Source organism: Leopardus geoffroyi, chromosome C2 (genome assembly GCF_018350155.1).
Source record: "Leopardus geoffroyi isolate Oge1 chromosome C2, O.geoffroyi_Oge1_pat1.0, whole genome shotgun sequence".
NCBI classification, from domain to species: Eukaryota; Metazoa; Chordata; class Mammalia; order Carnivora; family Felidae; genus Leopardus; species Leopardus geoffroyi.
In genome coordinates this window covers 148,716,209-148,730,388 of record NC_059333.1, presented here as the reverse complement: position 1 = coordinate 148,730,388, position 14,180 = coordinate 148,716,209, and the positions used below count along the sequence as shown (strand labels likewise).

Below are 14,180 nucleotides of genomic sequence, written 5' to 3'. Positions count from 1 at the left end.
TGGAAAAGGAGAGCAAAAACTATATCTATTTACAGATGACATGACCTATCTATAGAAAATTCTGAAGAATTTACAAGAGAACTACTAGCATTAATAAATTCAGCAAAGTTACAGGGTGCAAGATCAACACAAAAATCAGCTGTGTTTCTATGAACCAGCAGTGAACAATTCAAAAAGGAAATTAAGAACACAGTTCCATTTACAATACCATATAAAATAATTAAATACTGAGGGAAAAAAATCTAGCCAAGACTTGGTGAAAGACTTGTATACTGAAAATACAAAACATGGCTGAAAGAAATTACACTTCTGTAAATTAAGATGGAAAGACATTCCATGTTCATGGAGAGGAAGGCATAACATTGTTAAGAAGTCAATACTACACAGAGTGATCTATAGATTCAACACAACATGATCTGTAGATTCCAATAGCATTTTTTTTTTTTTTTGCAGAAATGGAAAAGCTGATCCTCAAATTCATGTGGTATTGCAAGGGGCTCCAAATAGCCAAAATAATCTTGAAAAAGAACCAAATTGGAGGATCCACTTCGCCTGACTTTGAAAAACTACAAAAATATAGTAAAAAAAAAAAACCCACTGTTGTACTAGTATAAGAACAGACATATAGACCAATAGAATAGAATAGAGAGTCCAGAAATAAACCCTCACATATATGGTTAATTGATTTTCCAAAAGGATGCCAAGACAAAGGGGGAAAGGACACCATTTCAACAAGTGGTGCTGGGAAAACTGGATATTACATGCAAAAGAATGAAATTACACCACATACAAAAATTAAAGTGTATCAAAGACCTAAACAAGATCTAAAACCATAAAACTCTTAGAAGAAAACATTGAAGAAAATCTTTATGACATTGGATTTGGCAACAGTTTCATGTAGATGACATCAGAAGCACAGGCAACAAAAGAAAAAATAGGTAAATCGGATTTCATCAAAATTAGCTGTACAAACCCCTAACAGGATACACCCAAAGAAATTCAAGTCCAGACACAATGTAATCAAACTTCAAAAATCTAAAGACAAGGAAAATGTTTTGAAAGCAGCTATAGAGAAACAGCATATCACATATAGAGAAACAACTCAGATGACCTTGGATTTCTTACCAGAAACCGTGAAAATCATTTGCAAGTGGTGCAAAGTTTATGAGGTAACTGATGAAAGAAAAGAACTGTTAATTCAGAATTCTATGCCAGTAAAAATATCCTTTAGAATGGAAGGTAAAATCAACATATTCTCAAATGAAGGAAAATTAAGAGAATTGTCACTGGCACACCTACCCTAAAGTGATGGCTAAAGGAAGTTCTACAAACAGAAAAGAAACCGTAAAAGCAGGAATCAGGAGCCTGCTTAATATTCTCTCTCTTTCACCCTCTGTCCCTATCCTCCATTCTCATTCTCTCTCTCTCCCTCTCTCTCGGAGGAAAAAAAAAAAAAAAAAAAAAAAGAAGAAGCTTGACAAATATGGCTGGACTGCCAGCCACACAGTTGAATAGGAAACAAAACTCTGAAGCACATAAGTGGGGGTACTGGGCCTGGCAAGTCCTGGCAAATAGACTGAATGGATTCCCTACCTTCATATGAAGAATACTGCTGGGCATAGACTACAGTAGACATCCTTTCAGGGCATGGCACTACCATTTTCCACAAGGCATATGTGGACAATACCATTCAAAGATTCTTAGATGACCTATGTTCCATATTTAGCTTCCCCAAACACTCCCAATAAGATAATAGTGGTACTTTTATAGATAAAAGTACAACAGTGGACAACTACCTGGGACATTAGCTGGTCCTTTCATGACCTTTATCATCCCCAAGAAGCAGGTGCTGTTAAAAGAGAGAGTGAACTCTGAAAAACTGAAAAAGATAGTTGGACAATCAAGCCTAAGCTTTTAGTGGTGTACAAATTAAGATAGTCTGTTAGGGTTCCAAATGTGATAATTACCTAAAAGAGTACCTCCCATTCAAGCATAATGTCTAATTATGAGGTTCAAGAGTGGAAGAAAGCCCTAACTGGCTGCAGGAAACCCAAACCACATAATAACCCATATAACTCTATTTTTTCCCTCCTATGCCTATCCCTGGAAAACTGGACTACTAGAATTTGAAAGTAGGAAAAAAGAGCTGGGGACTTGGAGACTGGAACTTAGTGTATTCCCTCACCCCACCCATGCTTGCTGGATTTGGACAATTATAGATAATGATCATAATGATCATGAATTATAAGGTGAAAACTACTAAGGTGTTTTGGCATGGCCCACATGTCAGGGGGTGGGAGATATTCTAGAATGTTCTAAATTATAAAAGAAAGGAACTTCTGAGCTAACTAGGGATGAGTCTAAGCATATGGTGTGGGTTAGATATGGAGAGAATTGGGGGAAAGGTGCAGTGATTGTTGCAGAGACTAGTCATAATGGTCATATGGCCGTGTAAGGAGAGAGACAACCCTGGTTGGTAAGAGTTAGACCCTGGGAGATTAGGGGCAGAGGGAGGGACCATGAATCTCTTAGCTTTTGTCTGTAGGATATCTTACCAACTTAACCCAAGCTTCCACCATCACCACCCTCAATTTGACTACTGACCAACAAACAATCCTAATTTAAAGACTCTCAGAATCCTCCCAACAGCCACTGACTCCAGAAGGAAATACTCTCAGCAAGAAACAACAGAATAAGATGAACTTTCTGGACATTGAAATGCCTCCCTTTAGCCTTATCCTGTTATTGTTGGACTTTTTGTACATTTTTCACAGACTACTGATTACTCCAAATTCTCTAGCATGAGTGGTAATGGAGATTGTACTACCTGGATTGTTTGCTGGCCGGTTTAGGTGGGGTATGTGCCACTGCCAGTATCTCTTGCCTCACTTAGAATAATGACACATTTAGCTGGCTTGGCTCTGCATGAGGAGCCTGACTATGGTCCATTCTCTAGTGGGCCTGACTCTACTACTGTGTATCACTATCACGGTCACTTTCGTCTAATGTTGCCTAAGACAAATGGAATGTATTTGATCCAGGCCTTTAGCATTACAGCTAATTAGAGCATCTGATGACTTACATGGTGGCTCATGTTCCTGAGAATCTTTATGTGTAAAAGTTGAGAGGTCTAGTTGTAGGGGAATGGCTCCACCGTCGTGCCCTGGCAAGTTTTCACGTATCTATATAGTCCATGCAGGCAAAGCCTTGAACTACAGCTACTCTGAGCCATGGCAGATTACCTTGTGATCCTTATAGAACATGAGAGGATGAGAGGAGCTTTATTGGCCTTCAAGCCCATCTCCCACTCCCTTCCCTATCTCTTATGGGAGGCTGTCATGAGACAATTTCTCATTGCCTCTAAGATTCTGAAGAGGCATGAGGCTTTCTGGATGTAACTGCATACTGTGACTGCTTAGCTATAGTCTAAAATTGGGTCCTCACCACGGATGTTGCAGTCATTGAGCCCCCTTTTGTTTTGGTGTCATTGTGTTTGGTGTATGGGACAAGGAGCTGGAGACCGGCATGCTTGGGTACTCTTTCTTCCTTTTGCTGTTTGTGTGAGTAATACATTGTATGAATCTAAAAGTGGCTTATTGTATCTACTGGCTGAGTCACTTAGGACATGGCCTTAACCTTGCCTGCTGCTGTGTGTTTAACAGGTAGAACAATAGAAACAGTAAAAATATATGGGTAAATATGATAGACTATCCCTCTCCTCTTTAGTTTTGAATCAAAACACTGGTCAGAGCCATAAGAGACCTTCCTATGGTCTTCCTTAAGACCATGACTTAATAATCAGGTATCTGAGGGCTCCCTGTTCTGAGCCAAAACTCCCATAATTGTTTCGCACTCAGTGCAGTTTTTCCATTTTTCCCGAAGAAAATCATGGGAGCATTTGTTGTGTGCTCATCTTTCCTAGTGATCTGTCCTAGGGTAAGGCTCACTGCTTCCTTCTCAGTGCTTGTGGACTATTCACTAGTGTCCATTTGTGAGCTTCTTCTGGATCCTCTTAGAAACAAACATACCTTGGAGCTCATCTGAGGTCTCCTTTGTTCTGTGATTTTTCACAAGTATGGTATCTGTAAGCTTTCAGTACCTGGGGACCTAAAAGGAATATGAGCCTCTAGGCTGGAATTTCTGTGAAGCAGACATCTTCCTAATTTGTTCATCCCAAGAGACTACATGTACAAATGGAAAATGGACAGACCATATAGAAAAATATAACTCTGACCTGCAGTCTGTAACAACCAGTCCAGGAAGCCAACCCATTTTCTGTAGTTACCAGTCTGGGAAGTCAAACTAGTATCTGTGGCAAATAGTTCGGGAAGCCAAAATAAACCCTGTAGCAGTCAGCCCCACACGGCCAGAATTTGATTAATATCCTCTCCCAACCAATCACATAAGATGCTTTGCTTCTGGTTAGCCCCCCAGGCCAACAATCTCCAATCAGAGCATACCTGAAGTCTCGTCCCTGCCCCCCCCCCCCCAACTATAAAGCTTTCTCACTTCTCTGCCTGACTTAGAGCCTACCAAATGCAAGTGATGGTGGTTGACTCCCTTGCTTAGGGCAAGCTCTGAATAAACAGCCTTTGCTTGTTCTCATGTTGGTGGTCTTTTATTTCCACAATTTCATTTAAAGGTTTAACTTTCCCGACATGCTATGTGATGTTAGATAAGCCATCTCCTCTCTTTGGGCCTTACTTTCTTCAACTGAAAAATTGTTTCAACATTTATTCATTCCTTTATTGGACAGATATTCCTTGGCACTTAAAGAAGCTGGGCCATAAGAGTTGCTAGACATTGGGTGAATACTCGAGGCACAAAGTTGATCAAGGACGTTAGTTGCTCTCTGGGAATGTAGAACCCAGTAAAGGGATGCGGCTATGTGAAGTATTTGCTGCTTCATATTAGCATCCGTCCTACAAGGGTGCAGTGCAATACCGAAGAAGAGTGGTCAGTGGGAAGAAGAGGGCTGGGAAAGGATTCCCAGAGAAAGCCTTCCCCCCACGCCCGCTTCCCCGCATTGCCACAGCAGCGCCCTGAGGCAGTCAGTGTCTGTGGGAGAGCTGGACTCGCTCTGCCCTCCCTGTTTCTTTGCGGGGCCAGAAGGGAGGACCACAGAGACGTGGCGCCCTCCACCGTCCTAGAGAAGCCAGAGTGGCAAGAGTGCAGCAGCCTCCACCTCTCCGGTGCGGAGCGTGGGGAGCTGAGCGTGGGACTGGCCGGGGCGTGGAGCCTGGGGCTTGCGCGCCCGACTCCTGGGCCGCTATATCAGGCCCGCCCCGGTCCGGAGCGTCCCTTCCCGACCCCGGGCAGCCCCCAGTAAAGCCTGGCGCGCGCTCGCTTCCCGGGAGGGCGGCCCTGGCCATGGCGGCCGCGGCCCTGGCGGGCGGGGCCCCCTTCGGCCCTGCACTCGAGCTGCTACCGGGACTGCGCGCGCCGGCCCGGGCGCGCCCGGTGAGTGCGGGGCCGGCGCTACGAAGCTGGCTCGGCTCTGCCCGGTGCTCTAGGTCCAGAGGAGGGGCGGAGGGGGCAGTGCGGCGGCCGGGAAATCGGGGTACAGCCCAGAGTGGAGGGTCCGGAGGAACAGGCAGGGAGCAGAATGAATTCGACAGCCCCCAGACTTGCGCCAGCCGGGGAAACACACGTGCGGCTGCACAGGCATGAGCCAAGTGCTGGGGAGGAGGTGTTCACAGAGTGCTGTGCGCAGCGACGAATGTCCAGAATTTCCATATCACTGGTTTTAAGAGAGCTGGTTATGTTTGAGGTGGGTCTTGAGATGAATATGAGGTTGCTGGCGCTGGAGGGAGGAACTGGATCTCCAGGCAGGGGGGAGGGGGGCTGCAGGTGCAATGGCACAGATTGCAGGTGCAATTTGGGCAAGGAAAGGGTTTGGATTCGTAACAGGATGGTGACAGGATAGGGGATGAGGGTGGTGGTGCAGGAGATGATCTTTGGCAGGTAAACTGGGTCTCTGAATAGTGAATGGAATGGTCTGCCTGCAGAGGATTTGGACATTTTGAGGTAGGTGAGGGTGATCCGGCCGGCCAGTCTGAGCCCTGGAGTGTCGGGTAAGTCTCTGTGGGGACTTTGTAGGGCAAGGACTGATGTGAAATGGAACAGAGTCAGCCCCTCCATAGTATGGAGATTGAGATCCTAAATGAGGCAGTGGCTGGGAATTATAAGTAAGTCTTGATGGCTCTCCATTAGCACTGTTTGTGTTTCTTACAGAGGAAAGTGAGAGAGAAGGTGCAGAAGGTTGGGCCTCCCAGAGATACAGGAAAAGGGGACATTAAGACTGGGAAGTGGGGAAGAAAGAGGAGGGTGGGGTGTTTTAGAGAGTGTGTTGGAGGGGCAGAGTGCAGGGAGCAAAGTCAGTTTGGATCTGCCTTTTGAAGTCCAGCCTCCAGAGCAACCTGAGTGTTCTCAGGTGCCCTTAGCTGCCTCTTTGGCTAGCGGCAGTGACAGGAAGGAAGAGAAGAGAAAGAATCTCACACAGGGGCAGCAGGGGTGGCAGGAGTGAGGATAGAAGGCAGTGTGGTACAGTAAGTAAGAGCCAGAGAGTCAGACAGGCCTGACTTCTGTCTCAGTTCTGTAACTCTGAGCCTCGGTTTCCTCTTCTATAAGGTGAATCTGATACCCTCCTCATAGGCTGTGAGGCGTACAAAGTAATATATGTAAAGTTCTTGGCATGGGCTCAAATGGGTAAATGGTGATTGTACTTGTTATGAAGGGTTGGTGACCTCTGGAGGAGGGTACATTGTGGAGAAAGGATGGCACCTAGGGCACACATAGTTGTTCTGGGCACAGGATGGAAAGGGGAAACTTGCACAGACTCATGAAAAAGGTGATGTGGTGAAGTTAAGATGAAGGGATGTGAGAAATTGATGACTGATCCCTCATATCTTTGTAAGTAGGAGACGCAGATCCGCTGAGAGTTCCCTTAGACATTCAGAATGCAGAAACTCAATGGGCATCCCCTCCAGTACCACTTGGTGCCTCATCTACCCTACTGTAGGCCTGGGTCTGGAATTGTCCGAGGGCATTTAAACACATGTTGTTTCAGGAGTCAGTGACCTTCGAGGATGTGGCCGTCTACTTCTCTGAGAACGAATGGATCGGCCTGGCCCCTGCTCAGAGGGTCCTGTACAGGGACGTGATGCTGGAGAATTATGGGGTTGTGGCTTCCCTGGGTAAGGGTCTTTCCTTTTGGACTCTGCTTCTGCCCTCCAGAGTTCCCCGGCTCCTCCTTCCTCAGAAGCTCTGGAGTCTTTGATAAGCCTCACCTGAGTGGCAACTTCAGACTCTTGGATTCTTAATGAGCCAGCCTCAGCGGTTGCTAAGAAGTGGGAAATCCTGGTGTAAATTTGGGCCTCACATCAGCCTTTCTTGCCCCAGGGTGGGAGCTAACTCTCAACTCCTGTGCTAATGGGTACAGTAGGAAGAGAGCAGATTCCTGGTGTCCCACCAAGCCCTCAGTTTCCCACCCGCTTAGTTTGGGAGACCCAGCCCAATACCAAGCATCCTGATGCAGATGTCTGAACTTGAGCGCTCTAAGAGAGGGAGAGAACAAAAAAGCTCAATCTCTCAACGAGTGGAATCATCCGTTTTCTCACTCAAACTGTTGTTGAGCACCTCTCGGTCTAATTCCTGACCTTTGTCAGCCTCCTGGCCCTGCTGCCCTGGGTCTCCTGGCCCTTCCCCTGGACTTTGTTTTCTCGCTTTCCCTGGTTAATTCCCTTCTTTCCCTTCCTGCCCCTGAAGACAAAGCCTGGGAGGAGCCTTGGGATTGCTCTATGTCACCCCACTCACCTGCCTGTCCCATTTCCTCCCCCTCAACCAGCATTTCCATTTCCCAAACCGGCTCTGATTTCCCAGCTGGAGCGAGGGGAAGCGCCCTGGTGCAAGGCTCCTCAGGGAGCTCTGGATGGAGAGTGCCCGAGGGGCGTCTCCACAGGTGAGTGAGGGTACATGTGCCAGTCATCTGACCAGTTCCCTTGTCTTGATCTTTACAGTGTAGTAGGTATGTGTTCTCTTAACCTAGTGCTATAGACACCAGTGGGATTCCTCCCCTCCCCCCCTTTTTTCCTGTGTCCCCATGGTTTTCCCTCTTCTTAAGTCTGTTCACCCTGACTCCTTTTCATTTACCTCTTTTGCCTCTTCCTCATTTCCACTGTTCTTATCATGGCCACCATTTATCTGTACTCCCTGACTTTTCTGTTTACACTCTGAGGTGGCCTTTCTACTTTCTCAGCCTGCTTATCATCTTCCAGAAGAAGATTCTGACGGCCCTTTGGGCCATCATGGTCATCTTTATCATTAGAAATCAAGAAGTCCCAATAATTCTGAGCCATATACTTCCAATTCAGGGATTTCTGGTGGGCAAAGCTCTGGCATTCCTTTAGGAACATAGGGCTTTCCTGTTCCTAATTTGCTAGTGACAGCTATGCCCCTTATGGCCTCCCTCGCACCATTCCATCTTCTTCCCACAGGAGCTCTTCTGTGGGCACAGTGGAACTTGAGCTGTGCCCTCAACTTCCTTGTTCTCACAGTTCCTTGCTGTGTCTGGCTGTCTTTCCAGAGTCTTAGGATATCCTTGATTATAAGTAACAACCCAGTTCAAACTGGCTTGAACAAAAAAGGTATTTGCTATTTCATGTAAGTAGGAAGTTCATAGATAGAGTGCAGCTACAGCTTGATCAGTTTCAGTCTCTGCTCTTTCTTGTCTCCTTATATGCAGGCTTTGCCTACAGCCTGGCTCCTCTCGTGGCTGTAAGGTGATTGGTAGTTGTAACCAAGGCTCTGCTTCTTCGTACCTAGGGAGAGAAATAGGGCAGGCCTTCCTCAGGCCTTTGGGATGTACCATCTTAAGTCTTATGCCAGCTCTAAACCAATCACTATGGCCAGGGAAATAGCATGCACTGATTGTCTTGGCCTAGACTGCCGATTTCTGAAACTGTCTCTCGTGTAGTGAGTAGGGCGGGCTAACCTGCTTGTCTTAGACCAGTAAGGAGTACACTAGGAACTGGAGTTGGGATCGCTCTCCCCCAAAAGGCAGGGCTCTCCATAATGGGCAGGGTGGGGGTAGGGGTTGGGTGCTGGTAGAATGGATGTAGAGAGACAACTACACTGTCCTCTGCACTCTCTCAGGATCTCAGTGCTTACTCTCCCACCACCCAAAGGAATTTCTCGTCTTTGCTTTAGGCAGAAAACCAACAGCTAAGTCATTCCTTGAGTAAAACCCTAACTCCCTGACCTGCAGCAAACTTCCTTTGAGGACATGTCCCTATTCAAAGTCCATTTTTGTCTTAAAGAAAAGAATACTCAGGGGACACACAGTCCTTGGCTTCAGCAATATAAAAGATTGTCATTTGGAGGATGAAAAATTGGTCTGTTTCTTAGAAGGCATTGGATGGGAGTTATGAAGAGACCAATCTTAGCTAAGCCTGAAGAAGAGCTTATTAGAGTGGACCTTTGCAATTGAGGTGTCTGTCATTAGAATAAGAAGTGACTTCTGGAAATGGCTGAGTGAAGGCTGTGAGGCCATTTCTAATGGATGCCATGGAGAGATCCATCATTGATCCTTTGTAGAAAGAGAAGGCAATAGATGGACAGACGGGAAGGAAACTAAGCTTAGAGGCTGTGGTTTCCCAGCACAGCCTCAGGAATAGTTCTTTGCAGTTCAATCCTTTCCTAATTCTATTCCATATGAACTGGAGTTCACCTCCTAGGGGAGGTGAAGAAGAAAACTTAGTCCCCTATTTTTTCTTGACACTTAAAAATGAGTGATGCGTTTTGATGTTTTAGGGAACTGATGGAATCGCATCTTCCCTGAAGGTCTGTTTTCTGTCCTTTATATTGTTAACCTCCTCCAGTTTCAGGTCATCTGTGTACCGATCTCTCCACCCACCTTCATTCTCCCTTACCACTTCCATCTCTGCTCCTTTCTTCATGGGCCCCACTCCTCTCACTGAGCTAGCCTTATTTATATCTTGACCCGGGCAGGATATCCATTTCTGAAGCCTGCTGCGATCTCCCATCTTGAACAGGTGGAAGAGCCGTTGAACCTGAAACTGCAAGGAGAGGGTCCAAGCCTAATCTGTACTGGTAAGTGAGGGGAATGAACACTTTTCTCCCAGGCACATGTTTTCCTCTGTCTTTCCTTTGTAAAATGTTAAAATTCCATTTTACCACGTACGTTCTGAATAAAAGACCCTCTCATCTTTTGGGATGAGCACTGGGTGTTGCATGGAAACTAATTTGACAATAAATTTCATATACTAAAATAAATAAATAAATAAATAACCCTCTAAAAATCCCCAAGTCAGCCATAAGAGGAAAGTTAAACTTTAAGCTTCCAGCTTTCAATTGGTCATCATCAATTATAATTAAATTCGGGTGTGTTGGATCGTAGGCTGTAACTGAACAGATGGCCTACTGGCTGCTGTGGCCAACAAGTATTTTAAAAGAAAATGCTGTGTTTTATTCCTTCTGTTAGTTTTTAAGGTGTGATACTGAAACAGAAGTGTGGATAAAACACTATGGGAACAAAGAGGAGACAGTCTTTGCCCAGTTGTGTATAAAGTAGTTTGGGGAATCCCTTTTTATGGTGGACCTGGTGACTGGATTGAGTGAAAAGACCACATTTCCTTTTAGTGTTGACAAGTATGAGGAAGATTCTCCTTATTGCTCCCCACTGTGTGTGACAAGTTCAGGTTTCCCAGGTATACCACAAAGGATTCTTTATTTCCGAACATGTTGTTTCTCATGTTATAAACTAGACTACCTAGAAGAAATTCTTACTTGTCTCCCTTAGATTCAATTAAACTATTCCTGGAGAGCTCCCTCTGTGCTTGGTCTGGTGCTTGGGCATCCTAGCCCTCAGGGACTCTGTCTAGTTTCTGCCTTTCTGTAGCATAAACTTTGGTCGCTTTCAGTGTGTTCGCCCTGTGGTGCCATTTTCAGCTAGGACAGGGCCACTGGGACATAGAGGTAACACTTGAAGTGCAATGGACGTATGAGTACCACTTGGTGATGCTATTTGCCCCATTATGGGTAATGATGACATTTGCAGCTTTGATTTCTTCTTTCAGAGGGTGTGTTGAAGAGTGAGAAAGAAGATTTTATTCTGAAGGAGGAAGGTTTTGAGGAGGCAAAAGACCACATGGTGCTATCAAGTGGACCCTGGTGGTGTGGTTCCCAGGAATTCTGGTTTGGGAAAACCTGTGAGGAGGGGAAAAGCAGGTTAGGGAGGTGGCGCAACTACTCCAATGGGAAAAGTGTGGAGAACACTGCAAATGATGTTATAGAAGTGATTGTCAAAGATGAGATGATCTCAGGAGAAGATGGTTCAGAGAATACTGATGTTAATACTCACCTTGTTATACATGAGAAGATTCTCAGTGAGCAGGTATTCTGTATATGTGAAGAATGTGGCAAGTGTTTTGATCAAACTGAAGACTTTGACCAACATCAGAGAGTTCATAATGGAGAGAAGATCTATGGTTGTAAGGAATGTGGGAAGACTTTCAGTTTTAGATCACATTGCCTTGCACATCAGAGAATTCACACTGGGGTGAAACCCTATGTGTGTCAAGAATGTGCTAAAGCCTTTGTTTGGAAGTCAAACCTGATTCGGCACCAGAGAATACATACTGGAGAGAAGCCCTTTGAATGTAAGGAATGTGGGAAGGGCTTTAGTCAGAACACAAGCCTTACACAACATCAGCGAATCCATACTGGAGAAAAACCGTATACATGTAAGGAATGTGGGAAAAGCTTTACTCGGAACCCAGCCCTGCTTCGACATCAGAGAATCCACACTGGGGAGAAGCCTTATGAATGTAAGGACTGTGGAAAAGGTTTCATGTGGAACTCAGATCTTGCTCAGCACCAGAGGGTCCACACGGGGGAGAAGCCCCATGAATGTACTGACTGTGGGAAAAGCTTCATTTGCAAGGCACACCTTATCCGACATCAGAGAATCCATACTGGGGAAAGGCCCTATAAATGTAATGATTGTGGGAAGGCCTTCAGTCAGAATTCTGTTTTGATTAAGCACCAGAGGCGCCATGCTAGAGAGAAACCCTGTAATTATCACACCTCTCACCTTCTTGAACGTTAGAGAAGGCGTAAGGGTGATGCTTGTTTATAATTCTTATGCTACAGGAGCACCAGAGACAAAACGAGATGACTGTCCACGGTTTGTTATAACTCTAATAGTCAGTATTATCTTGCCCCTTCTGAACAGATACCCTGTACTCTAGCAAGATGGTCCCACTGTTCAACCATGTTCATGCTAGGCAACTTTTAGTTGAGCATCTGCTCTGTCAGGCACTTGCTAACCACTTTACATACATTCTTTTGTTTTTCTTAATCCTGTTAAGGTAGGTACTCATCCTCATTTTACTAATGGGAAGTCTGAGGTTGAAAGAAGTTGTAAAACTCACTCAAGGTTACTCAGCTAATATGTTACAGAATAGAGATTGGAATCAGGCCTATCTGACTCCAGAGTTTTCTGTTCTTTATTTGTACACATTTCTGCTTCTGTTCATTTCTATTTGCTCAAGTTTCCCTGGGCTACAAATTTCCCTTCCTCATCTAAGACCCAGCTCTTTTAACTGAACAGACCCCTGTTCCTCTTCTACTTGTAGTCAGTACTGTCCACATTGGTATTTAACTATGTGCTGTCTTATATTTTTCTAATGTCTCATGTGTGTTAGTCCAGCTAAATGGCTCTTTGAGGACCAACACTATTTCTTTTATGTTTTTCAAATTTTGAAACTTAACTTATTTTTTACTAGATATAATATGCTCATGATAAAAAAAAAAAAGTTGAAATAGTTCAAAAAGGTGTTCATTGAAAAGTAAATCTTGTCACTCCTGTCTCCCAGTCTACCTCCTTAGAGACCATCACTGTTACTGGCTGTGTGTCTTCCTGGGCATATTCTTTCTATATACAAGTGCTTATTAATTTTTTTTTTCAACGTTTATTTATTTTTGGGACAGAGAGAGACAGAGCATGAACGGGGGAGGGGCAGAGAGAGAGGGAGACACAGAATCGGAAACAGGCTCCAGGCTCTGAGCCATCAGCCCAGAGCCCGACGCAGGGCTCGAACTCACGGACCGCGAGATCGTGACCTGGCTGAAGTCGGACGCTTAACCGACTGCGCCACCCAGGCGCCCCACAAGTGCTTTTTAATACTGCTTTCAAAAGTCTACCTCACTGAAAACCATTTGATGTAGATGATAGTGCAGTTACATTGCCAACTCCAGAACTTTCTCTTCCTCAGAAGTTGTGGTCTACTTTGAGATCACCAAGATGACTTAAGCAACGTAACTGAGAGTAGTCTGGGTTATGCAGTTGTGGGAGACCTGACTGCCCTTGTGTTATAAGATAGGAATCTGGGACTAGGAAAATGTAAACCAAGTGGGAGATTTTTGTTTCCATAAAAATTTGTATAGCTATAACCTCTCTGATTGCTCTACTATCCCAAATCCCCTTCCAGCCTGTCCCTTCTCATCACCATGATAGCCCACATCCCAGAGTAAGCTATATGATTAGAGAATGCTATTGACCACCTTCAAGGGTTAGAGAAACAAAGGCCCTGTTCAGAGAAGAGCGCTGGCCAAAACAGATGAAATGTACATTCCAGACTTCACCTTTAGAGCCATTTTCAGATTGCAGTTTGCCTCTCTGCTAATTAGGCATTCTGCTTTAGAAGCTCCTAGCCAGGTAATATAATTGTTGACTAAGGAGCAAGGAAGAGAAGCCAGAGGCTGGCTTGGACTAAACTTCTGGTTCCTGAAAATCACAAACATTAATTCTAGAGCCCCTGATTGCTGACGTAGTAAGGAGAACTTGGCCTAGCATAGTCTAGTTAGGGTGCCTCTACTAAGTAGGAAAACTTTTGTACTAAACAGAACCAGGAAATGGAAATGAGTGATGTGGACAGGCATTTGGGGGAAGTTTATTAAGCAAATAATCACTGAGTACCTGCTTGCATGTAAAGCACTATGCTTCATGCTGCATAAACAATGGTAAGTCAGATTGGTTTCCTGCCTTTCTGGAACATTAATGAGAGAGACCAAACAAAAAAAATTCAAGTAATTTATTAAAAATTGCTAAGTGTTATAAAGGAAATGAATGGTACAGAGAGAGAGAATGATAGAGAGGA

General features: G+C 44.8%; 1 protein-coding gene across 5 annotated transcripts; it reads left to right on the top strand.

Moving 5' to 3' along the window:
- Positions 1-5,162: 5,162 nt before the first annotated feature.
- ZNF662 (zinc finger protein 662) lies at positions 5,163-12,499 on the top strand. 5 transcript variants are annotated; one of them, XM_045436963.1, is made up of 5 exons: positions 5,163-5,460; positions 7,070-7,196; positions 7,847-7,960; positions 10,009-10,110; positions 11,097-12,499. In XM_045436963.1, exons 1-5 carry the CDS (start codon positions 5,371-5,373, stop codon positions 12,125-12,127), a joined length of 1,464 nt encoding a protein of 487 aa, XP_045292919.1. In that variant the 5' UTR covers positions 5,163-5,370; the 3' UTR covers positions 12,128-12,499. The 5 variants fall into 5 exon arrangements, with proteins under 5 accessions (XP_045292919.1, XP_045292924.1, XP_045292923.1 ...); XM_045436968.1 differs by having other exon boundaries at positions 5,173-5,192; XM_045436967.1 differs by having other exon boundaries at positions 5,183-5,325.
- The last annotated feature ends 1,681 nt before the right edge of the window (positions 12,500-14,180 follow it).